This window comes from Drosophila serrata, unplaced genomic scaffold (genome assembly GCF_035046125.1).
Source record: "Drosophila serrata isolate PLE 108 unplaced genomic scaffold, ASM3504612v1 contig_240, whole genome shotgun sequence".
NCBI classification, from domain to species: domain Eukaryota; kingdom Metazoa; phylum Arthropoda; class Insecta; order Diptera; family Drosophilidae; genus Drosophila; species Drosophila serrata.
Window position 1 is genome coordinate 2,914,477 of NW_028257138.1, and position 24,781 is coordinate 2,939,257.

The window sequence follows — 24,781 nt, forward strand, 5'->3', positions numbered from 1 at the left end:
ATTGTTGTTGTAGTACTAGTAGTAGTAATAGTAGTTGTTGTTGTTATGGTGGTTGTTGTTTTTGCTGTTGTTGTACACGAGTTGTTGTTGTACAAGAGTTTTTGTTGTTGTTGTACTGGAGTTGTTGTTGTTGTTGTACTAGAGTTGTTGTTGTTGTTGTACAAGAGTTTTTGTTGTTGTTGTACAAGAGTTGTTGTTGTAGTACAAGAGTTGTTTGTTGTTGTTGTAGGCAAAAGCAAAGCTTTGATTTTCAGTTAAAAATCTTTAATTTCTGGATCTGAAGTACCAGGCGAACAGAAACCGCAGCAAGCAGATTAATTTTAGTGCAAGAGGTGAAATCAGAGCTGTCACTTTAGCTATATTGTAGCTAAGTCTCAAATCTGGCTAGAAAATAGCTAGTTTGTCAACCTTATTTATCGTTATCGAAACTTATCGATTAATTGCGTGGCGGCAAATAATCGACTATTTAATTCAAATTCAAATTTGGCGGTTAACTGATATGGCGGATACGCTGTGAAGGAATCATTTTCGACCCTATAAACCATATATATTCTTGATCAGCATCAAAAGCCGAATCGATCGAGCCATATCTGACAAGATAATTTTTTTTAATAATTTTCTATATCGCTTATCGATTTCCGACTCGATCCTATAAATTAATTGAAAACTACTAAGGTATATAAACTTCGGTTTACCAAAGTTAGTTTCCTTTCTCGTTTTGCATTATTCAACCCCAAAAACCAACAAATGCAATCTGGAAAAGATTACAAGAATTACAAAGGGGTATTATTATAATTATAATAAAAATAATAATAATTATGCCATAGGCTTAGCGTTCTTATTTGTTTTATTGAAATTTCGTAGTTTAAATATAACTTTAAGGCTTTGATAATGTTTGTTTGACACGTTAAGGCTAAAAATGGAAAAATTCTTGCTTCTTATCAATGTATACATGTGGAGGAGTCATGGATTCGATTCGGTTCGATGGATGGGTGGGGACTGGGCTTAATGACGGGGCTTACACGGGGCTTACAGCCAAGACAATATCTGTACAGTGTCTATAGTGTCTTCAGCTATCTCTGCAATGCCCGATATCGCACGTACAAGCATGTTTATGTTCATATATATCTTAGCACGCGAATTGCCAGCGATTTTAGCAAATGAAAACAAGAAGCAAATTCATTAGGTACAAAAGCATATATATATAAATATATCCGTATTCTGTATCTGTATCCGTATCTGTGTTATGTTTAGTTTAGTACGTGTTTATAATAGTTTCATAATATATAGTATTACAATCTTATTAAGGCCACACAATTAATAACTGACAAAAGTCTTAATCGCAACAAAAATTGACAAAAAAAAAAGGGACAGGGACAGATACAGGGACAAGTGGGAGGACAGGCTACAGAGGACAAGCATATTAAACAAATAACATGGAATATACGGGATCGCGAGTTATTTTTCCAACTTTATCCGTCACTTGGACGGATATATTTAGATGGTAGAAGGTGTGTAGTGTGTGGTCGCTTAGTACAAGTAGAAAGAGAGATACATAGTTCTATGGGGGCAACGGGTGTAAATACAAATATCCACATCAGTATCCGTATCCGTAAACGTTAGAGTAGAGTTACCATGTAAAAGAATATATCAACGCCCGCGCGGAGCCTTCGGCGTGTACATATTTAAGCTATGTACACGGAGAGCGAGAATGCTACCCCTCTCCGGCGTCGTGTATTATGTATAATATATATTAACGCTATTGTTCGTAAAATGGACTAATTTCGGTTCGGCTCCGTCCTCTGCCCTTTCCTTTTGTTCGCTGGCTCAGTGCCTGTGCCGGCTCAGTGGCGGTGGCGGATTCTCCCGGCCTGTTGAGTCTCATAAGAATGGATTGTTCGTGTTCATGGCGCCGCTGCTGGCCTGGGAGGGGAAATAGAAAGTATAAGTAAGATGTTTAACATCAATCTGGAGTTAACCAGATCCTGCTGGAGGTAATTCACTGACTAATCAGGACGTTCCAGTACTTGATTAAATATTTATTGAAGAAAATTATACTCTTTATTTCCAAGACAAGCTTCTATCCTGGATTAGTCAGCAGAGCAGGAGATATCATACTCACTGTGAAGGGATTGTTGACCATCACCGGAGCCGGCTGCATGCTGCCGAAGCCACAGCCATTGGGCAGGCCCTGGGAGAGGGCAAAGCCATTGTTGTTGTTGAAGTTGAAGAAGTTGGCCTGGTGCTGGTGCTGCTGATGGAGCTGCTGCTGTTGCTGTAGGAGATGCCCCATTTGCTGCTGGGGACTGCTGCCGTACGCATTTGGTATGAGAGTCAACTGGCCATAGAGATTCTGCTGCTGCTGCTGCTGCTGTTGGTGCTGGAATGGATTCACCACATGGCTGCTAAGCTGCTGCTGCTGCTGGTTCTTGAAGGGATTTGGATTGTTGTTGAGGGCTGAAAGGATACAATATTATTTGAGGTTTCCTTAAAGGAGATCACTTCTTGGACTCACCACTACCAAAGGCATCTGCATGGCCATTGGTGGCCGTGGGCGCCTCTGAGGCACTGGCCTCGCTGGCCTTCAGTTCGCGCAGCTGCTCGTCGAGATCCTTGAGAGCAGCGTACCGATCCTCGCTGGGCGCCATGGCAGTTGTGCTCTTTGGAGGACTTGTCGTCGCATGGCTGCCACCGTTCTGCAAGGGAGCGCCTGCAAGAGTTAGTGGAGAATGGAGTTAGATAACTGCTGGCAATGTTTATATTTCGAGGCTTTAAACAAAAATCATCAACCAAAACAAAGCATCAATATAAACACAGAAAAACGAGCCAAAAATGCAAACTGAACTCAAAAACTCAAGGCAAACTCAAGGACGAGGCCGAGGACTTACTCCACGTAAAGAAATCATGGAAATTGGCATTTAAAATATTCGATTCTTGACCATCATCCGCCGCCGCTTGATCTCGATATTGATCTTCGTGGGAGCTGCTCGAAATGGAGCTGAACAACATGTACGAGAAGGAGACAGGTGGCTCCTCTGGAGGATTCTGATGATGCTGCTGCTGTTGCTGCTGCTCCTGGTTCACCAAGTAGGGCAGGAAGGGATTCGAGGGCGAATAAGGCAGTGGCGTAGGCGGCGCTTCTGCTATGCTGGAGGAGCAGGAGCGTGGACTACTAAAGGTGGAATAACTCATTGTCTGCTGCGACTCTTGCTCCCGCTTTCGCTCTCGCTCTCGCTCTACCTCTATCCGCATTTCCTCTTGCCAAAAGTTCCAGGCCAGTTCCGGTTCCTCTCGGACGGTTGGCAGAGGAACTGCAACGGAAACTGCAGGTGCAGGTGCTGGCGGTGACGGCTCATCGCAATCGTCAAAGGGATCATGGAAGCCGCGCCTGCTCCAGTCGCTGACCCAATCGTGGAACGTTGATGCCGCTGGGAGCAGCCATGGAGAGAGAGGTTAGAGAAAGTGTGGCTACGATTTGTAGAAGTCACGTGGTTTGTGGTGATGTTCGAAGTGGCAGGAGAGCTGTGGAAAGCTACAGGAAGCCGAAAGCCAAGGCCATTGCATTGCTGAGGACTCAAGCAGCGGGTGCGGCAGCAAAAGGAGTGTAGGATGATGTTCATTCTGGCTTACAAAGTATTTTGGGGCAATCTTTTGAAACACTTTCTATGGTATTCATTATGAAAAATGAATAAATTCTATTTCCTTTGTGGAAAGAATGAAAAAATAGTTTGAGCTGAACGCACTCTATCGAAAATATAGCTTTACTCTTTAAAATTATACCAAAAATGAATAAATAGAAATCAATTTTTAATTTGCAGTTAATATAGATTAATGATTATCTAGAAATGCTTTTCAAACGAAGGGATTCCAAGGAAAAGAAACTAAATACTTTTGAAGGGGCAGCTGTTTAATGGAGGAGAGTGTCAAAGGATCAAAGGATCCAAGCAAGAGTCACACTTACCCACGGCATTGAAGATGGGCGCATGATCAAAGTCCGCAAAGTTCTCCGTGCCCTGATGTCCATTGCCATTAAGGAGCTGCTGCTGCTGCTGCTGTTGCTGCTGTTGCTGCTGTTGCTGCAACTGCTGCTGCTGCTGGAGGTGAGCTGCCCTGAGGGGCTGCACCTTGGCATAGCCATTGCTAGAGCCCACCGAGGAGACCGAGGATACGGCCGGCGATCCCGCCGAGCGTGCCGATGTGGCATCGAATATGGTCGCCGATCCAAAGTCCGCCACAAAGTCCGAGTCGGCGCCAAAGCCATTGCTGGCACAGCTGCTGGTGTCGGAAAGGGCGCCCGTGGATGTGGATCCAGCGCTGTTGAGGCTGCTCAGTCCTCCGCCACCGCCACCGCCTCCATTGAGGCCGAAGGCATCGTGATTGTTGTTGTTGCTGCTGTGATTATGATGATGCTGCGGCCTGCTGATCGAGGAGGAGGAGTTGGACGATGTGGAGTTGGCCTTCTGGAGGCCATTGGCTGCTGTGCGCTGGGCCGCCGGCGGTGTCAGATGAATGCTGGCATAGCCATTGTGCTGCTGCTGCTGCTGCTGGTGATGGCCATTCTGGGAGTGACTCTGAGCTGACTTCAGGTTGACGGCATTGGCCAGGGACTTGAGCGGACTGGCCGGCTCCAGGTAGTAGCGCTTTCTCTCATACTTGTCGACCATCAGCTCGCGCTGCTCCTGCTGGTGGGCAGCTCTCTTCGGATCCCACAGGCCCAGCCAGGTCTTGGCGCACAGCTCGTTGCCATGCGTGCGCAGGAAGTCGATCTCGTCCTGTGTGAATGTGGCCATCGATATGGATTTCACTCGATGTGGTGGCGTCAGGCCGCGTCTGCAAACGACAGGAAGTTGAAATGAAGTTTGCAACTTAATTTGGGGCAAAGTAATATACCTACAAGTAATTTCTAGGGAAATTGCTCAAGATTTTCCCCCTACTTAACCCTGGTGGTCAGGTGGTGGCTTCAGCTTGACCCACTTGCCACCCCGAATGACCCGTCAAATGGGCGTTCAATTTCACTTAATTGCGCAAATTAATTGCCTCGGCCTTGGGGGCGCCCCCACCGATGGCAATTGGAGCACTTGGTTGGAGTGGCCAGAATGGCATGGAAAATGAAACCCATAAACACACACACACACACACCACACGAGTCGAGTGTGAGGTGCGAGAGTTTTTCCAGCAAATTCGACTCGCAAACGACGGCTAATTTCGGCTTTTCACGAATTTCCCGATACGAAACGAGTCCACGACGAGCAGCAAAGGCAACAACTTGCTGGCAACAACAGCTCCAACTTGGCCACAACATGGCAACAGCAACACCAATGATGGCCAAATACGCCCGGCTAGAGGAAGAAGAAGCTGGGGGCCAGAAACTGGACGTTTCACATGAACGCTCCACTGGCTTCAGTTGGTCGCTAGCTTGGCTTGGCATGTCGCTAGTTGGAAGCTGGTTAACTGGTTGCCGGTTCCTACAAAAATACAACAAACTATGGTATAACGAAGAGAAGATACCCTGCAATGCACTGAGCTATCTAAAGAAAAGGATGTACTTCCATTGTTATTATAATTTAATAGGTTATGGATCCAAGGTATCATAATTTATTGCCAGAAACAAGCAACCGTATTAATAAGTCTGAATGGTAGTGAAGCATTATATAGCTCCAGTATATACAAATATATGTATATTTTTGGGATTTAGAAGAGTCATTGAGAATGACATATATTTTTACTAATTTTCCACAAGTACATGAAAGTAAGGGGTATGGGGGTAACCGGAGAAGCTGATGTGGCACATGAAGGAGCTGCTGATTGCTGCCTAATGGCATCCGTACCATCTTCTCTGAGCTAACAGCCGAGCGGATGAGGTCCTTTGTCTTTGCCATCCTGTCCGTCTCCATCCTCTACCCATTCCTAATTCAATTGTGCTTCCAATCCGAGAGGCTCTGAAATGAACTCCAGAGGGAAAGATGGGGAAGCGGAAGTCTTTGAGTGGCGTACCAGCGAAAAACAATCAACTCTCACCCGGCGTTAAGTGGATCGAAGTGAAGCAGCTAGCTCCACCTCCTCCTGACCCATGACCACCGGAGCGGATCGGAGAGCAGCTGAGGCCGAGGAGGACGACATCCGCCGGCGGCTAAATGATCTGTGAAGCTGCTGCTGCTGCGAGCGGAAACCAGATGCCGCAGCAACAGGAGGTTACTCGACCTTACACACCATCGCTACACAGCCAGAAATGAGTGTGCTTAACCTGCAAAACCCGGGCACAATCTTATCGAAGAGCACTTGAAAAACACTCGAGAAATTACAATTAATCGCAATCTATTGTGTTTTGTTAACCAATAGCTAGTCATTATAATGAGGTTACACTCGAAATGAGAGCTAACTGAGCTCTAACATATGGAAAATGTGCTGATTAGGCATCTTAATTCGTTTCTTTTTACAATTGAAAGACACAAAACCAGTGAACCAAAGGTGGCATTTAAATGCATAGATTTGCTTTCTTAATTTATGGCTGCTGCTGCTCCTAATCCCTCCTCCTTCTTCACAATCCTATTAAAATATCAAGCTGCCTCTGGCCGGATTAAGCCAGTCGCTGATGGTACGTGATGTGTTTTCTTTCCACTCACTCACTCAGTGGCCCAAGTGGATGCAGTTGTCCGAGTGGCCAGAGAGCACGCACAGGCAGTTTGTGAGGGCATTTCGGGGTGTGGCAAGTGTGTGGGAGGCGAGGGTGTGGATGCAACAGCAGCAACAGCAGCAGCTGTAAGTGGCAACAAGAAACAACGGCCAAGAGACCGAGGCACTGGCAGTGGCTGTGGCATAGCTATTTTTGAAATCCGCAGCCGCAGAGGCGGAGAAAGTGAAAGTTGTTGCCGGTGGCAGAGGGAGAAAGAGAGAAAAAGAGGGAGAGAGAGAGAGAAGTGGTGGCATTAGGAGGCCCCAACCACGCCCACCACTTATGGGTTGCATTTGGAAGCAAAGCTACCGACCGGAGGCACAGGCGGAGGCCGAGGTAATTGACAATCACAGCCATCGTAATGACTGCAAATTTCCATGCAGCTGCTGCCTTTGTTAATGCGATGAAAAACCCAATAAACGAGGGGGAAGTGGGTAAGGGAGCAGGTGCTATCCCCAGCCTTGTTTTCCGAATGAAATTCTGGGAAATAAATCACTTAGAAACAAATTGCTCTTACACTGAAGACAAGTAAAAAAATACAAATCAAAGTTTAAAAAACTCATAACTAAGCTATGCTACTTTTTACTATGGTAATAAATCTGCGCACTCAATTGGAAATGTAAAAAATTTTAAGAATTAGGCAATTTTTGAACATTTCAACCCCTTAGAAAATTTTGAAAAAATTAAATTTTTCTTAAACATAGCTAGATCGATTCGGGTGTTAAAGCTGATCAAGAGAATATATCACAGCGTCACAAGTTTCTGACTGAAATTATAATAATTATAATTAATTAATTGTATAATTACAGATTATATACTGTACTCATATTTGTTCCCTAAAATGCTGAACATAAAAAATAACTCAAAGCACTTCAAATGCAATACATTTTCCACCTCAAATTGTATTCTTTGTTATTTTGTTTTGTGAATATCATCTTAACACCTTGCCTCTGTCCATCTCAATCTCTCGTTTGGGTTCTAATTCTTGAGACCTGATTCCATTTCGCAAATTATTTAAACAGGATGCAAGGCATTGTTTTTCTGGGTCTCAGTTGTAAAAAGTCTTGAGTTTCTCAGTGCAAGCTGAAGCTCTCCCCTCTTCCCTGGGCGTTGTGTTCAATATTAGCAAAGCAATGCTAATTGAGAGGCGAACACTCGTCGTACACACTGTACATACTCCGTACACACCCCACACACACACCCATTGTACGTTGTACACTCATCAGTGGAATACACTCTGGGGGGGGGGGAGCAATGAGAGCCGGAGAGTGCCTTTGCTAATTGGAAGTCAACAAAAGCAGCAGTGCTGAAAACTGGATTCTGATTCGGAATTGGAAAAACTGTGTCACACCTGGGGTGAGGTCATGGCCCGGGGTGCCCAAAAGGGCAAAGGGAAGTCTCTGTGATCTGAGACCTCTTTACTGCTTGACTATGAGTAAGTTCCCCTCTTTTAATTCTGTTTAATTTCTTATCTATTCTCTTGATAATTGAATGCTTTTTGCCAGACTAATCAACATTTTTATGGAACTCAAGCGAGTGACGCAATTCAAAAATTCCTTAGCTCTCATTTCTTCAAAATAAAAACCAGAATATTTGGTCAATTTCACTTGTTTTAAGTTCTTATACGGTGTGGTAGAAATTATGAGTAAATGGATGTTTAACGGGGAGAATCTATCTTTGTAGTAAATTGATATTTTGCATTGAAATATCAGCATATATAATTAAAGAGAATAAATAACATTTTGCGGTAATATCGATTTCTTAATGTTAAATGCGGTAAAATCTTTATTTTTGTTCTAGTTATAGTTTTGCATTTGGCATTTAAAAGACTTAAAATATATTCAATTTAAATCCACATATTCCACTCTCATTGCTACAAATGTGGCCATTAGTTTACACCTTTGAAACACCACATTTTTATAACCTTTTGCAGGGTATTATAGGTTCAGTCAAATGCTTGCAACACAGGGAAGGAATCATTTCCGACCCTATAAATCATATATATTCTTGATCAGCATCTAAGCATGTAGTAAAAATAACTAATTTTTGCCAATTTTTTCATAATTTTATAAAGAGTTACATCGTTAAAATTGTAATAATATTAAATTTAATATGCAGATTTATTAACCTAATAAAAACTAACACAGAACAGTTTTCCGAATTAAAATCAATGCATGTTTTCGAATTCCGCAATTGATCCAATTTCAAGGGTATATAAACTTTGGCTTCCTTAAGTTAAATACCTTCCTTGTTTTCCATGAAAACCCCATCATATTTTTGTTAACGAACTTCGACTACAAACGTACGTTGCTTCAACAAGGCATTTTGGGTAATTTTGCCATATTTGATGGGTCTATTTTATGGCAGAAGGTTACAACAGGTGTGCCAAGTCACTTATGCTAAGCTGTGTGACACACTGGTGACACACATACCCCCTTCAGAGACCCTTCATTCACTCAGTTCCAGTCTCCGGCGGATGATGGGTCTCTCGTCATAAGAGATCTCGGATCTCTGGGGTTTCGGTTTCGAGCTCCGTGCTTGGCACAAGTGGATACAACGAAAATTAAAACAAACACAGTCCCAGTCTGAGACTGAGGCAGAGACTGTAATGCAGATAAACAAAAAGCTTAGCTTACAATCACACACTCACACACTCACAGACTCTAATGTTTGCTACAAAAGTGCAAAACTTGTTTTTTGCGCATTTTGCGCACTCAGCGTGAATACAAAAAATAAAAATACAAAAAACTATAAACGGAAAATGAAAAATCAACTTACTGAGAGACCGCTTCGCTTCGCTCAAAACAAAAACAAAAGTAAAACCCGTCGAATTACCCGAAAAGCAATAGCAAAATGTGCATTGATAGAGACTCACACACAAAGAAGCAAAACAAATAATGAGTACTTTGAGTACAAAACCCAGAGTTAAATCGGAATTGGAATCGAAATCGAAATCGGACCTACCACATAACATTTAGCTTTGAGGGAACCCGCTCGGGGCTTTTCCATTGTGCAAAAAATAAACCCAACAAAAATCAGCAAAAAACAGCAGAAATACATGGCTAAAGGCAAAAGTAAATACAAAACACGGCAGAAATTATGACAATAAATAATAACTTAACTATGCGGCAAGCGCCTCCACACATTGAACTTTTGTTTTCGCACGAAAAAGCCAAGAAAAAGTGGTCTAGACCAGGCTGATACCCTTGCCAATTAAGGAAATGTATATCTAATAGATAGATAGATAGATATTTATTGGGCTTTGTTTTTTTCTGATAGCTAATAGCAATGTTAGGACATATGGACAACGCAATTTCCTATCACCAAATCCCTGCCTGATTATTATTGTTTTTTATTGACAACAGCATTGATTACGACCATTTAACTCATGATAATCAGTACTATATACTTTTCCCTTTATAAATATTAACTTTATAATAATTTAGTCAATTGGAGTTCAAGTTTCATTTGTTGTTTGTTTACAAAGTCTTTCAATCTCACACCAAAATGCAAACAAAATATCCATTAATTTAAAGTGCACAGCAGGTACTTAGTATACGCTCGTAGAGTATGCAAATAATAATAACAAATACCCTATAAAAATGCGAAACACAAAACAGAGACTGAAAACAAAACAAGAAATCATTCTACGCAATTTCTTGTGAATAAATTTAATACCATTTCTCCCCATGAGTCATGGGTTTCGAAAGAAAGAAACGCGACTATCAGGGGCTTCAAGAGCGGTGCCAATTTCAGCAGTTTCACTGCAATCACATATATACATATATATCTTGTATATATATAGAGTATACAGAGTGTATATGGTTTATATAGTGTCTGAGACAGAGCACATTCACTCTGCTTGCTGGGCCCCAGGGCAGGCAATTAGTCAATTTCCAAAGAACCCCGCAGAAGAGACGGGATTTCGAAACCCAAGGGAAACTGAAGCTGAGACAGAGACCTTGCCCCAAGCTATATTATAAATATATATGTATATATATTTGGGAGGGCAAAGACCACTGGAACAGTTATTACTGTTGGTTTATGACCACTCAGCTCTTGGACTAATTTATATTTTACTTCTCTGCAAACCAAAACACTTTCTAAGGTTAACTTAAGAGCCAGCGAGTGGCTTTAATGGTGCCAATAAAAATCTCTGTGTATCAAAGATCTCATAAATTCACATTGGAATCAATTTGGAAATTGAAAAACAAGACCATTTATCATTTTTCCTACTAATTCGTTATACCCTTGCAAGGTATTATAATCTTATTCAGAAGTTTTTAACACAGTAAGGGATTCATTTAGCTTTCCAATTTCAAATAAATGCTTGTGATCGATTTTCAATTCGATCGATTGATCGAAGTGCGAGATTTGTTTTGGAACAAATTTAAGAGCAAGCTATTTAAATGAAACTGTTGAGTAATTCTTCAATATAATTTTACTAGTAAATAAGTGGGCGAATCGGTGGATTATAGATAGCTAAAATCTGACGATCTATAGAAATATTACCAGAAATTAACTATGACCAGTAATTAACTATGATCGATAAGTTTCAATGAACATTAAGTAACTCTGAACGGTAAGTATCTATGACCAGTAAGTAACTACGATCAATAAGTATCTATAACCAGTAAGTAGGTATGATCAGTTACTAACTTTGAACACTAATAAACAATGACTTGCAACTTTTGTAACACAACACATTTCTGGGACTTGGCCGGCAGAAGTACCTTCGTTCCGGGGATGTTAGAGCCAGTTGGGAATCATATATGATGATATGATAACTATGATCAGTAAGTATCTATGACCAGTAAGTAATTATGATATGTAAGTATCTATGACCAGTAATTAACTCTGAACAGTAAGTAACTATGACCAGTAAGTATGTATGATCAGTTACTAACTTTGAAAACTTTTCCAGTTTTTAACAGATTTTCATCAAGTTTGATATATAATTAATCTAGAATTTTGTCCAAAGTTTTATGAAAATCGTACTTCTATATCATAAAGCTGCCATACAAAAGATAATTCTCTGTTTACAAATCATCTTTAATTTCTTGATTTGTCTAAAGCAAACTCTTAAATCTTAAGATCGTCATGTAACCCCAAAGGTGTTAAATGAGTTGTTACTTACATTCTCTCTGCAGGCTTGGTGGAGTACAAGAAACAAGGAGTTGACCTTGGGATTTAACACAGATTTTATAATAGCCAAAGGTTGGATTTAAACTCAAATCTAATTAGATACTTATATTTTCAAGAAGAAGAACAAAAATAATTGTGTTTGCTACGGTGCTTAAGTACACTGATTGAGAAGCGCAGAGGAGGGCACTTTTTTGAGAGATAGACATTGTGAGGAAAGTTTTATTTGTGAGAGACAGTAAAAGAGAGGCAAACAAAATTTTGTTTTTTGAGAAGCGTAGGGAAGGTCTCATTATTTATTTTGGAATAATGAGAATTTGAGTAAGTAAAAAAATATGTGATAAATCCGTAAAATTGATCAAAAATAACTATTTATAACCAGTAATTAACTCTGAACACTAAGTATCTATGAGCATTAAGTAGCTATAATCAGTAAATATCTATGACCAGTAATTAACTATGAGCAGTAAGTAACTCTGAACACTAAGTATCTATGACCAATAAGTAACTACGATCAATAAGTATCTATAACCAGTAAGTATGTATGATCCCCTTAAATATTCCCACATAAACAGCCTCTTAAATCTCAAGATCGTCATGTAACCCCAAAGCAGTTAAATAATTTGTTACTTACACTCTCTCTGCAGGCTTGGTGGAGTACAAGAAACAAGGCCACGGAGTTGGTATTGGGATTTAACACAGATTTTATAATAGCCAAAGGTTGGATTTAAACTCACATTTAATTAGAATCTTATAGTTTCAAGAAGAAGAACAAAAATAATTGTGTTTGCTACGGTGCTTAAGTACACTGCTTGAGAAGCGCAGAGGAGGGCACTTTCTTGAGAGACAGTGAATGCGAGGAAAGTATTATTTTTGAGAGAGAAAGTAAAAGAGAGGCAAACAAAATTTGTTTTTTTTTGAGAAGCGTAGGGAAGGTCTCATTATTTATTTTGGAATAATGAGAATTTGAGTTAGTAAAAAAATATGTGATAAATCCCTAAAATTAATTAACAATAACTATCTATAACCAGTAATTAACTCTGAACACTAAGTATCTATGAGCATTAAGTAACTATAGTCAGTAAATATCGATGACCAGTAATTAACTATGATCAGTAAGTAACTCTGAACACTAAGTATCTATGACCAGTAAGTATGTAGGATCAGTAACTAACTTTGAACACTAATAAACAATGACTTGCAACTTTTGTAACACAACACATTTCTAAGACTTGGCCGGCAGAAGGCACTTCGTTCCAGGGATGTTAAAACGAGTTGGGAATCATATGTGCACATGTGCGAGATTTGTTTTGGAACAAATTTAAGAGCAAGCTATTTAAATGAAGCTATGGAGTAATTTGTTTATATAATTTTACTTGTATATAAGTCGGAGCATGGCGAATCGGTGGACTATATGTATATATATGTACATATAGCTAGCTGCCATAGGAATAATCGGAAAATTGTAAGAAAATAATGAAAACTTTCAGTTTTTAGCAGATTTAAAAAAAAAAAAAACGGCGAATATAAAACTGTACAAAAACAATGTATATGTAAATGAAATAAAAGCTGGCATTACTTAATTGTTTTTAACATAAATATATATAATATTCATTGTGTTAATTCCTAGTGATCGAATTGTAATCTGCAAGGGTATACAAACTTCGGCGTGACGAAGTTTTGCTTCCTTTTTTGTTTTTAGTTGAATTAAATTACTTTCAATGCCTGCGTTCAATGAGCACGCTGTGAATACTATTTAATAGAGAAAAACCTTTTAATGTTACATTTGTATTTGTAAGGATTTACACACTCTTAGAGTTTGGTGTATTCTAATACAAAAAACCGTCATTTTAACAGTTCTGCAATTGCAGTTTTAACACGATTATCTTGGATCCTGTTTAGCCTTTTAAGGAACCTATTTTCCAGGGAACTTCTTTATAACAACTCACTATTTGGTGGATTAAACGGCAACTGTTGACTGATGAATTGTGGGTGTTGAGTGTCGAGTGCCGACTGCTAACTGTGACGAGCTCGGAATGCGACTGTCGCCAGAGCCGTCGCCGGAAAAGTCCGGCGAAATGCGTTTCAGCGGAATTCATGCAAATTGCGACGACAAGTGCGATAAGTGAGAGTCAAGGGGACGTTGTCGTACCAGGAATTAATATTAGCACGGAATAGGGAATCGGAATCACGCCCCCAAAAGCCTCGCTCGCTTCAGACACACCAACCAGAAGGGTATTTCGATCAACAAGCAGTCATCGAAGGGCGTCCATTAAGTGGCCAATTAAGCTTCAGATCAGTGACTTTGTTTCTGTTTCCGCAACTGCTTTGTTTGCTCTTTGGTAAAAACAAAGATCCACATAAAGCATCATAAAGCACGCACCAAGTACAGAGGTTTTAGTTTAAGATGAAGCTGAATCTGAAGCTGAGATGAATGCCATTGATATTGACCTCAAGTAAAAGAAGAGCAGCGACGACGGCGGCTTGGATGAATCAGCGGTGACAACAATGAGACGAGGCTCTGTGGGTGGCGGCTTCGTCCCTGGGTTCGTATACACTGCAAACTCTCATCGAGCGCTAAAAATAAAGAACACAATGTGCCGAGCTGATGCCTGGTTTCAATTTCAAAAACCGCAACGCCAAGTGACACACAAGGCGAGGCGAAGGCACAAAGCCTGGCCATTGGAATCTCTCGCAAGATTTGCATATACAGGGAAGACTGTGTAGGGACACATTTTCTATAAACATTAGATCACATAATAAGTCATATTTTCAACCACTGATGAGCCATTAAATTACTAATAGGAGTGTTATATTTATAAAAGAAATATACTCATAAGCATAAGTAATACTTATGAGTATATTCATTCATCAGTGATAAGTTTTCTTTTCCAAACAGAATCGATTGTCTTTATAACCTTACAATATTTTAGCTTTACAGGAATATATTGAGAAGGAAAGTCTGATATTATAAATCGATAAAAATCACCTTTGCATTTTCTATTCACTTTTTCCCCCTGCAAGTTAAAAACTTGATTGATGTCTTTTCCTCTTAATTATTTATCCGACAATTGGACATTATTAATTGGCAGTTCTCTGGAATATATAATTTCTTATAAATATGAATGTATATTTAATAATTAATGTTCTATAAAGACTTCACTGTACCCTCACGGATGTCTGTGAGTGAGTGTATTTTTTTTTTTAGAAAATAAATGAAAATTGCCGCTAACTTTGATTTCTTTTTCCCCTTCTATTCCCTCCACAAGTGCGAAACTGACCTCGACTAGACAAACACTCTAAGTGAGCCAAGGCTCCAAGTCTCTCCAAGTCAAAGTCGAACGGAAGGCAAAAGTCCAGAGCAGGCACGTTCTACGTGTCTATGTATCTACGTATCTTTGTATCTATGTATCTACGTATCTTTGTATCTATGTATCTACGTATCTTTGTATCTATGTATCTACGAGGGGGAGAGAAGACGATCCCAGGGTCAAGAGCTCTGGGGGAAATTGCTACTCAAGGTCATTGTGTGGTATAGTAAAAACACTTATCATATATGCATATAAAACTAAGCTCCGATCTCTGCTTGCTTTTTGCTTAACCCAAAGAACACACATTCTGCAAAAAACTTGCTCATTCATAAAGCAAGGAAATTGCCGCAGCAAAAACCAGGCAAGTTAAGAGGAAACTGGCAAGAACTTTTTTTGCTGCAGCTGGATAAAAAAGCGCTGACCCACTCTTAAAAAGCTGAATTGTTGTCCAGTTGTGGAGCATTTTAATTACAAAGTTATGCTAAGCCACAACAACTGCAAACATTTCCAACAGACGTTGCACTTTTTTCTTAAAGCGTTACTCAATTAGGCCAGGCCAAATGGATGGAGGGGAATCCCACGCACTCTGAATCCAAATCCAATTCCCATTCCCATTCTGGTTCATTCTACTGCTCCTCTTGCTCCTCCAATCCAATCCCAAGAGATGTTATGTAGGCGCCGAAACGAGTCCAGCGAGCCCCGCTGCTTATCCCATGCAAGTGCCACTTCTATGTGGAACTGGGCGAGCGACTGCACTGCAAGAAATGCTTACGAATTGTTGTGTAAATTGTGAACAAATGTAGTTTGTGGCATTATGTATTCATTTGTCACTTGGGCATATAGGAAACCGCTGTTTTAATTGACCAAAATCACACTTGCTCTCAGAAAACTCATTCTATGTCTATAGCCATAAATTAGGGAATTTTAAGAAAAATTAAGGACACAATGTTATTAATAGGTTTGAAAAGGCTACATTTATATTCCTTGTAAGAACATATATTAAATTTATACCATTAAGTCATACAATTAATAAAAGTAAATCCCATTTCTCTACGTGTTTTTGCTTGTTTTATGTGACTGTTGGTCGCCTTTTGGCATTCGCTGACAGTCGTCGCGTTTGTCGCACAATATAAATTAAACTTGGCAGCACCACCCAAGGGGAGTGAGCCTCGGAATGAGGAGGAGACAGAGGACCCTCCACTTGGGCTCTATGAATATTTTAATAATGTCATCGTCTGAGCCAGAGCCCGAGCCAGAACCAGAGCCAGTGCCATGGAGCTGCAAATTGCCCAATGAGCCTTGAGCTCTTTTCGTGGCCATGGATGAAAAATGCAAAAAGGACCTCCGGATTTTGCCATTTGCCATTGAGCCATTCATACGGACCACACATAGAGCAGGAGATGGAGGATATATGGAGGGATTTCTTTGAATAAACCAGCGTGGGCAGCCGGATTATGGCATCTTCTTGGCCCTTTTCTGTGGTTACTGGTTATCTCAGAACTTTTCACTGAAACTGTGAATAACTTATTATATTCCTGGTTTAAGTGAAGAATAACATAACACATTCTTTTAGAATTTAATTACAGCGTTTCCTAAAGAGTTATTGAACATATTTCTGGGGTCTGACCTGAGTTTTAATTACTCATGTGTATGATGTTTTTATGGTATAGTTCATTAATTATTATGGCAATGCCATTACTTGAACCATTTTACATCACTTTATGAGTTAAGTGAATTAATTAATGAAAAAATAGACACATTTCATTTATGGAAAATGTAAGTATCTGCGGGGCAGAAATGACAATTATATCATACTTCAAATTCTTACTAGATGAAAACTGAAATTTTAAGTAAAGCCCAATTATTCGGTTATTTAAGCATCATTTTCCCGTTCACTGACATGACTTTTGAATTGAAAATCCTATGAGTCTTCTTTGCATGCTGCTTTTCTCTTCCATTGATCCGCTGCATATGGATGCCACCATATGGCTGCCTCGCCCCAGGATTCCATCGAAACAACGGCAATCGAGGGGCACAGCGTGCTCCGATGGATGGAAGATGGGCGGCGGGCCAACTCAGAAGCCATAAATCTCTGTGTGGGCACAGGCGCCTTCTGTTCGCTTCGTTCCCATTCCGAAACGCTCCTCTCTCTCTTTTATTTCTGTTCTCTCGGGCGATATATGTAGCTGCCGCACTCTTAATTGGCCTCTCCAGCTGTTTTTGAGCGGTTTGTACACGGATATTGTAGGGTTTATAGGGTATATTGATTGTTTTGGTATATAGGGTATGAGGAAACAAGGCAGCTCGATTAGAATGAAGGAAAAAAGCTGTCTTCGGTAAACAGAAGATTGTAAGGTTTGCACTTTGATCATGAAAATCACCATAACTAAGCCAAAAATGCATTAATTTCAGTTCGGAAAGCTGTTCTGTGTTAGTTTTTATTAAAATGTAAAAAAAAAAATAAAAAATGTTGCCATTTTTTGACAGTTTTAGTTCCTTATAAAATTTTCAAAATTTTAAAAAAATTAAATTTTGGTCAAACATAGCTAGATCAACTCGGCAGTTAATGCTGATCAATATTATATAGGATTTATAGGGTCGGAAATGATTCCTTTACATGTTACAAGCTTCTGAATGAACATATAATACCCTGAAAGGGAATAAATATTGTATTGATGAGATTATGAGGTATCCAAAAGTCGAGACCCTTATTTTCTAGTTTCATTTGAGAACCGAGGAAATGGCGCCTGGTGTGTAAACTGGGGCATATAGCCCCGCTCACTCCCCATTTTCCCCCATATTTCCGCATTGGAATTGCAGTCACAAACTGAGAATCCAGACTGAGAATCGAAAAATGAATAAAGAGAGCAGAAGGCAAAGAGCTGAGAATTGAGCACTGGGAATATTGAGAGCCAAACCGCCTGTCGCTCGGCGCTTTGCGCCTCTGCATTATTAATAGAATTGAAATCTCTATTTCAAGGCAAACACGCCAAAACCAAAACACACAAGAGGGGGAGGTGGGCGGGCGGTATGGGTTTGGGTTGCATGAAGGACAGGCTGGGGGGTGGGGTTAGGGGGGAAACTAAAAAGCGAAACAAAGGAACCAACAGACACAGCAATTACAACAACGACGGCGACGACGACACCTTTTTTTCTGAGTGTTTTGTGTGTGAATCAAAACTGCGCAGTAATTGCCGGGTCACCCCCACCTCCCCCTTCCAATGCTGTATTGCTATCTATATCACTTAATCCCCCCAGTCCCCTCCCCTTCAGTCGATTCCTCTTCCTCTTCCTTAATAAACCTATAAACGATTCGCAAGCATTATATTTCCTCAAATCAAATGTTAAACGAGTTAGAAAAGATTCAATTTAATTCAATTCGAATCCACTCGCTGTGATTCTATGAACACGAAGAGTGAATATGCAGAGAGAGAAAAACTGAGTGGTTTTGCCAGCTTAAAAGTTGTATTTTCTAGTACAATTAAGTTTCAAGTTAATGATTTTGGTGAACACTTTAGAAGAACCTTTATTTAGCAGATCGATCTGTTATAGTCTCTGAGATCTAGGTTTATATCTCAGTAAATGAACAAACTGACAAATGGTCTTTGACTAAATCGACTCGTCTGATGATGCTGATTAAGTAGAATCGGAACAAAAATATATACCCAGTGGAAATATCACAAAATAATATATATTCAACATATTTTACCATAAGAAACGCTAATAAAGTTAACTTAATTAAAATACTTATACTTATTTAACACCAATTTGTTTGCTGTGTGAAAGACATTTTGCATTTTGAATATTTAACAACAAAAAAATACATAAATGGGGAGTGCTCTACACACTGGCACACTCTCTCGTATACACATATATTATTTTGTATTTGTTTTCTTGTGCCCTCTGTTATTTATATTTAATTGCTCTTACGTTTTGCCTTTTGGCTGCTTTTCTTTTAGTTTTTTTTAATGTAGTTTGTTCGTTTGTTGTTTCGCCTTTTTTTGTGGCAGAAAGGGAGGGAGAGATAGAGAGAGAGAGAGAGAGAGAGAGAGAGTAAAGGGGCCACAGCTGACACCGCCTGGTGAAAGTGTGTGTTCCCCTGGCCCTCTGCCACTTCCCCTGTCAAACGCAGACATGTTTATGCTGTTTCATAATCCAAAATTTACATATGAACCGACGAAGCCTTTGTAAGCTCCACGTTCGAGAGCTCCACGACCAAAGTTGGCCCAGTTTGGTGCGCTGCAACTAACTGCAATGCCACGAGAAGAGCCATGGCGGAGCAGGGGAGCAGTGACTGGTGGCATTCGGTCCACAGTTCACTTGGCCACTGACGCATCTATGCAGAGTCCGAGTAGCCTTTGAGAATGACTCTCCCGATAGATAGAAGCCAGCAAACACACAGTCAGGGTTATGGAAATAGCTCGAAAAACAGGGAATTTATCTCAAAGAAGTAATTACTTAGTACTACATTAATTAAATCAAATTGTTTTGTAATATTTACATCAGAAAAACAATAGACTGTGAGAGTAATAATCATGTGTTATTGCAATCTCGAGAGACCGTCGTTGAATCATTTTTGTCGCCTTTTTGATGACTTTGTAATGTTTCTAAGATATAACTATTTTTTGTTTAAAGTTTAAACCTATTTACTCGGAATCATTCATATACATATTTGTACATCCAGGAAATCGCACATCATAAAAATGTTGAGCTTAAAGGAAGTTATAAAAATGTTTACAAAAGCTAAATAAGAGTGTGATAAGGAAGGCTAGCAGGGGAACAAACTAAAAACTTAAAGGAAGCAAACAAAAGTTTACTGAAGCAAACCAAGTGATAAAGAAATATATTATACAGAAAGTACATTTTACTTCAAGGTGAAGTACAACTTACAACTCTTGTTGTCTAAAGAATTTAACTAAAAATGAAACTAAACCAAGTTATGACACACTGACATTCGTTACATCTGCTTAGGGTTAATGTGATCTTTGGTATTATATTCAATTTACACGCTCAAGTTATTAAATAATAATGGAAAAAATAGGTGCATTAGCTTCATAACTCCTCCTCCCATAACTCCATATTCGAGTGACCAGTGCTGTGTGGTGTGTACGCAGTGGGAACGATGACGAAGCCATGGCCCCATCTGAGAAAGTGGCTCACAAAGCCATTGCTCCAAAATGGGCAACTGGTGCGACTGCCACCGGAGTGCTCATGCTCATGCTCATGCTCGCTGGCTGCTTTCGCCTTATCTAATCAACAAGTTTCTTTGACTTTTATGAGCCAGCAGCAAGCTTTGAACTCTTGGCCAGAGTCGGAGTCAGAGTCGGAGTCGGAGTCGAAGCCACAGATACCAGGCACCAAAAACGGTTGAGACGGAAGAGAGCAGATGGCGGCAACTGCTGCTTGATTGAGGTGCAACAATTTGTCTGCAATTGGGAGGCACGGCGGTTGCGGCAGCAACGAACCCAAAAATAAATTCAAGTATGCATGGCAAAAGCCGTTGAACAGGTTTTCTTTCCGCTCTCTTCGCAGTTCTTTCCAGTTCCCAGTTCCCGGTGGTTACCATTCTGATCCCCATACCCATTCCCATTCCCATTCTCATCATGGCATGGCATACTCTACTACTACCCTGCCCCTCGCTCTCTGGTTTCCCTTCGTTCCTTGATGCCGCTTCCTCCATTAAGCAATATCCAAGTGGCCGGCCGGTCTGCAGCGGATTCCATATCCATTCCACACTCAGACGAGAGAGGGTCGGAGGAGGACTGCAACATGCACAGCAATTTCGTCTTTGGTATTCCCTGCACTCGCTCCCTTGTCGCAGTCGCAGTCACAAGTCGCAGTTTCAGTCGCATTTCAGCCAGGAAGTTCGTTGTCGCCTGCTGGTGCTGTCTCCCTTTGGCTGCCACGCCCCTTCCTACGACCATGTCCCCTTTATGCTGCAGTACCCCAGCACACACACCCCTTTGGCTGCACTGGGAGAAAAATGTGTGTGGTTACAGTTGGATGGAAAGCAAGTTTTAGGAGGCGTAAGGAGTAAGGGTGCTTGCTTGGTAACCCATGAATTATGAGTGCAAGGATCGTGAATCTATCGCCTAAGTCATACTAAACTATGTGGTTCATTAGCAACTAAGTTTAAAGAACCTTTAGTAAGGAGTTTTAAACAGTTTAATAATGGTAATGGTAGGAGAAATTACTCTGGTGAAGTCTTGTAAAAATTGATCAAGGATATTCTTTGGAATGAATATTAAAGTCTATCTGAGTTTCCTTTCGAAACATATAATTTCTATTTAAATCTATGTACCTACAAAAGCCTGAAGTCTCTCCTGAAAGCCAGTGACATGTTTATAGTTCCATAGACTTGATTTATTTCTCCCTGTGCACCCGTTTTGTGTCCCCGGCATTTATGCGGCTTTTCATTTACATGCCAACATTTGTTTCCCTTGGCAGTTGGCAACGAGGCTTGAGGATTGAGGACCGAAGACCGAGCACTGGTGAGGTGGAGTGGGCAATGAGTCATCCAAAGAAGGAGAAGAGTTGGGGGGCACACACTACAATGCAACCTGGCCATAGTTAGATACGATTATAACTCAACTCGGAGGAGCCCGCATGCTGTCCAATTGAGAGTCCAATCCAATCACAATCTGGGGCACTCACGGGTCGTGGGAGAATGGGTTTTTGGACCTGAGCCAGGCGGAAGTTTAAGAGAGCAATCATGGGTAATGTAATGTTAATGTGTGTGTGTGTGCCTTGATCCGGAAATGCGTAAATCAAATCAAAACGCAGTAGCTGCGGAGGAGGAGTTATGACCCCAATTCGGTAGATGTAATGCGCGCAAATCAAAGCCAATTTGCCAAATTACTTCCAAGAGGGGGGCATAACGACCACGACAAGGACACCCACAACTCATCTTACGCCAGGTGGGCGCCAGCCAAAGTGCCACCAGTGGGTGGCTCAACACGAATAGAAAGCGTCGCCAACGAGAAAAGACAAAACAATTTCGTTTGGTCCCCAAATGTGGCAGCCGACACGATGTCGCGCAATTGAAAGTTTTTGTCTTCGATTTGCATTTTTCGAAAAAGGAAAGGAAACCCCAAACCAAATTGTGCGAAATTGTTGGAAATTGTTCGAAATTGCTTTCGCTTTCACACAAAATAATAATGGGGAGACGTCGGAGCCAGGGATCGGACGTTGCATCGAGCGGAAATTATCGGTCAATCCACTCCGACGACGGCGGCAACTGATCGAAAATTGGACGTCGAGCGAGTTCAAATTGCGATGGGTTCAAACTGCAGATAAGAGACGACGGACCACGCAAAAGGTCCATGGCTCTCGATTCGATTCGATTTGATTCGAGGTGATTGTTTCTGATATATTTACATTTTTTCAAATCTATTTATAAACCAAAAGTGGTTCGGGCAATGCCTCACCATTTAGTGATTAGAAATCTTCAAACATAAACTGAAATTCGCAAAGTCCCATCCGGTAAACATCAGGAAGCCACGGCCTCTTGATAAGTTTATCAGCGATTTCTTGTATTATTGCCACTAATGGCTGAGAATGACTAATTAGGGAAAACACTTAAATGTATACAATCGGTTTGATATTGATCACATGTGTGCTTAAAAAAGAGTATATAAAAGTTCACAAAACGTGACTGGAAACTTTAAGGGAAGAATACATTCAAAGGTAGGGAAAGCTTTTTACGAGACTATAATTTTATTATTGCAAATTCAAGTACATCGCCATATACCATTCTAATACTACTACTTTTCTATTCTATTATTCTATGTTTATTTTCAATGTTAGACATGTATAAGTACAATACAATCTATACAGAATAAATATATTATATTAAACTTTAGAAAATTCTTCAAACTGACTGTTCAAACTCATTGTTTTTTTGGTGCCAGTAATTATTTCGAAAAAGTAATTTAAAGAAATTGTGTAAATATTCCAAAAGATTTTAAGGGCCTGTTGAAAATTAACAAAGATTTAAATCCCAACTTCAAAGGTACATATACACTTTCACTATAGATCCTAGACTATATACCCAAAAGAATCTTGGAATCAAATCCATTATATTTATTTTTTTGTAATAATGCGTTCAGGGAATTGAGATACTCCCATTGAGAAAGGTTCTTTAAGGTTGCCGGGCGACCACCCTCCAGGGCTAAGGCGTAAAATGCATAATTCGCAGAAACAGGGTCTAAAATCTAGGTCTCAATGGTACTTACAGAACGCCCGAACAGCGGGTGCAGACAAAGGAGCCGATGGTCATGTTCACGTAGGTCGGTCCCTTTTGGCCGCAGTCGAAGCACTGACGGTTGCCGCCCGTACCGCTGGCCACCAGTTCCCGCAGGGCCAGCAGGTACTTGTCGTCCTGCTTCTTGCGCACCACAGCCATCTCCGTCTCTGCCTGCTGTTTCTCCTGCTTGTCCTTTGTTCCGCCTGCTCCTTTTGCTCCCTCCCTGACCGCTTCCGGTGCAGTTGGTGGTGCTACTGCGATCAACGGACCTGCTCGCTCCTCCTCCGTGTCCGCTCCCTCCTCCTCTTCGGTGCCGCCGGCTAGCTGCTCGGTGTCCGAGGGCAGCTGCTCCTGGGGATCGGGATGCTGGTGGCTGGAATGACGCTCTGCCGCGTATGGGGCAAAGGGGGCGACGGCGGTGCGGTAGGAGGAGGCGGCGTGGGGCGCGGAGCTGTTGTAAACGTAAACGAACTGAATTTTGCCTGCTTTTTACGGGTACGCACGATCGAGATTCGGATAACGGATAATGCCGAACGTAACTGACGTAACTCTCTTTTTGCCTCCTTCTCTTTACGCAACTTTCCACGGCTTGACCTTTCCTCTCCTTGCTTCGCACTCAAGCGCGGACTCACACAGGCACAATGATAATTGAATGAAACTATTTCGCTCTCGCTTGCACTGCCTGCATCTGCTATTGTTTACTTTGCACTTTTTTTCGGTTGCGATTGTTGCATTAAATTCAATTTATTTACACTTCCAACTGCAGTTGCCACACAACTCGGGGATTCGGTTTCGGATTCTCAGATTCTCGCCACTTCGCTGCTTCTTGCCTTGTTTGTTATTAACACACCGACACACGCACACACAGACGGAATTATTAGGCACAACACAAACGAAGGAGGGACGAAAGGAAACGAACGAAAACAGAACGGGAAATATTGCAGTTCTTCGAAAATTCCGACGCCGCTCCCTTGCAACAACAATCGGCAGTTTTCCGGTAGTGCAGCGTTGATTTTCGTAAAACAGCGTAACTAGCCTTTGACAGAAGCTATTTTAAGCTACTATTTCACTTTTTCCGCGGCACAACCGCTCATTGGAGCTCAATTTTTCGTTTACTCACGTCCGAACAGCTGGGGATTCTAGTATCGATATTTTGCCAAACTATCGATGTTGCGATAAATTGTAGTAATATCGATGATGCGATATTTACTGAATAACTTAAATTTTACACGTGTACGGATACATGGGGTGGAATTCTCCCCTTTGGTCTCATGTAGACGGTGGAACTCTGATGTAGGAAGTAAAATCTGCTCGATATATCGAATTTTTGAAACTATCGATTCTCAGGTTCGAACAGCTGGATTGAGTAGCGTGACCAGCTTAGCTTATTTCAACCTAGATCTAGTATAT

The 24,781-nt window shown here is 40.9% G+C and overlaps 2 protein-coding genes across 5 annotated transcripts in view; both read right to left on the minus strand.

Annotated features, from left to right (window-relative positions):
- Positions 1-24,781, minus strand: part of Pkg21D (Protein kinase, cGMP-dependent at 21D) — a 202,304-nt gene that overhangs the window by 69,811 nt on the left and 107,712 nt on the right. The window lies entirely within an intron of this gene.
- On the minus strand, positions 825-24,700 carry drongo (Arf GTPase activating protein drongo). 4 transcript variants are annotated; one of them, XM_086830509.1, is made up of 6 exons: positions 23,361-24,530; positions 3,962-4,830; positions 2,889-3,428; positions 2,516-2,710; positions 2,123-2,457; positions 825-1,923 (listed from the first exon to the last, which is right to left on the minus strand). In XM_086830509.1, the coding sequence occupies exons 1-6, from the start codon at positions 23,528-23,530 to the stop codon at positions 1,882-1,884; spliced, it is 2,151 nt and encodes a 716-aa protein (XP_086686635.1). In that variant the 5' UTR covers positions 23,531-24,530; the 3' UTR covers positions 825-1,881. The 4 variants fall into 4 exon arrangements, with proteins under 4 accessions (XP_086686635.1, XP_020799114.2, XP_020799115.2 ...); XM_020943455.2 differs by lacking the exon at positions 23,361-24,530 and adding an exon at positions 13,765-13,894; XM_020943456.2 differs by lacking the exon at positions 2,889-3,428 and having other exon boundaries at positions 23,361-24,700.

Excerpts from the sequence above, each read along its gene's own strand:
- drongo (XM_086830509.1), bottom strand. The coding sequence starts at position 23,530 with ATGGCTGTGGTGCGCAAGAAGCAGGACGACAAGTACCTGCTGGCCCTG. Across the intron at positions 4,831-23,360 it reads ACCCGCTGTTCGGGCGTTCT|ACGCGGCCTGACGCCACCAC; the intron begins GTAAGTACCATT and ends TGTCGTTTGCAG. Across the intron at positions 1,924-2,122 it reads TGGTCAACAATCCCTTCACA|GCCAGCAGCGGCGCCATGAA; the intron begins GTGAGTATGATA and ends TTCCCCTCCCAG.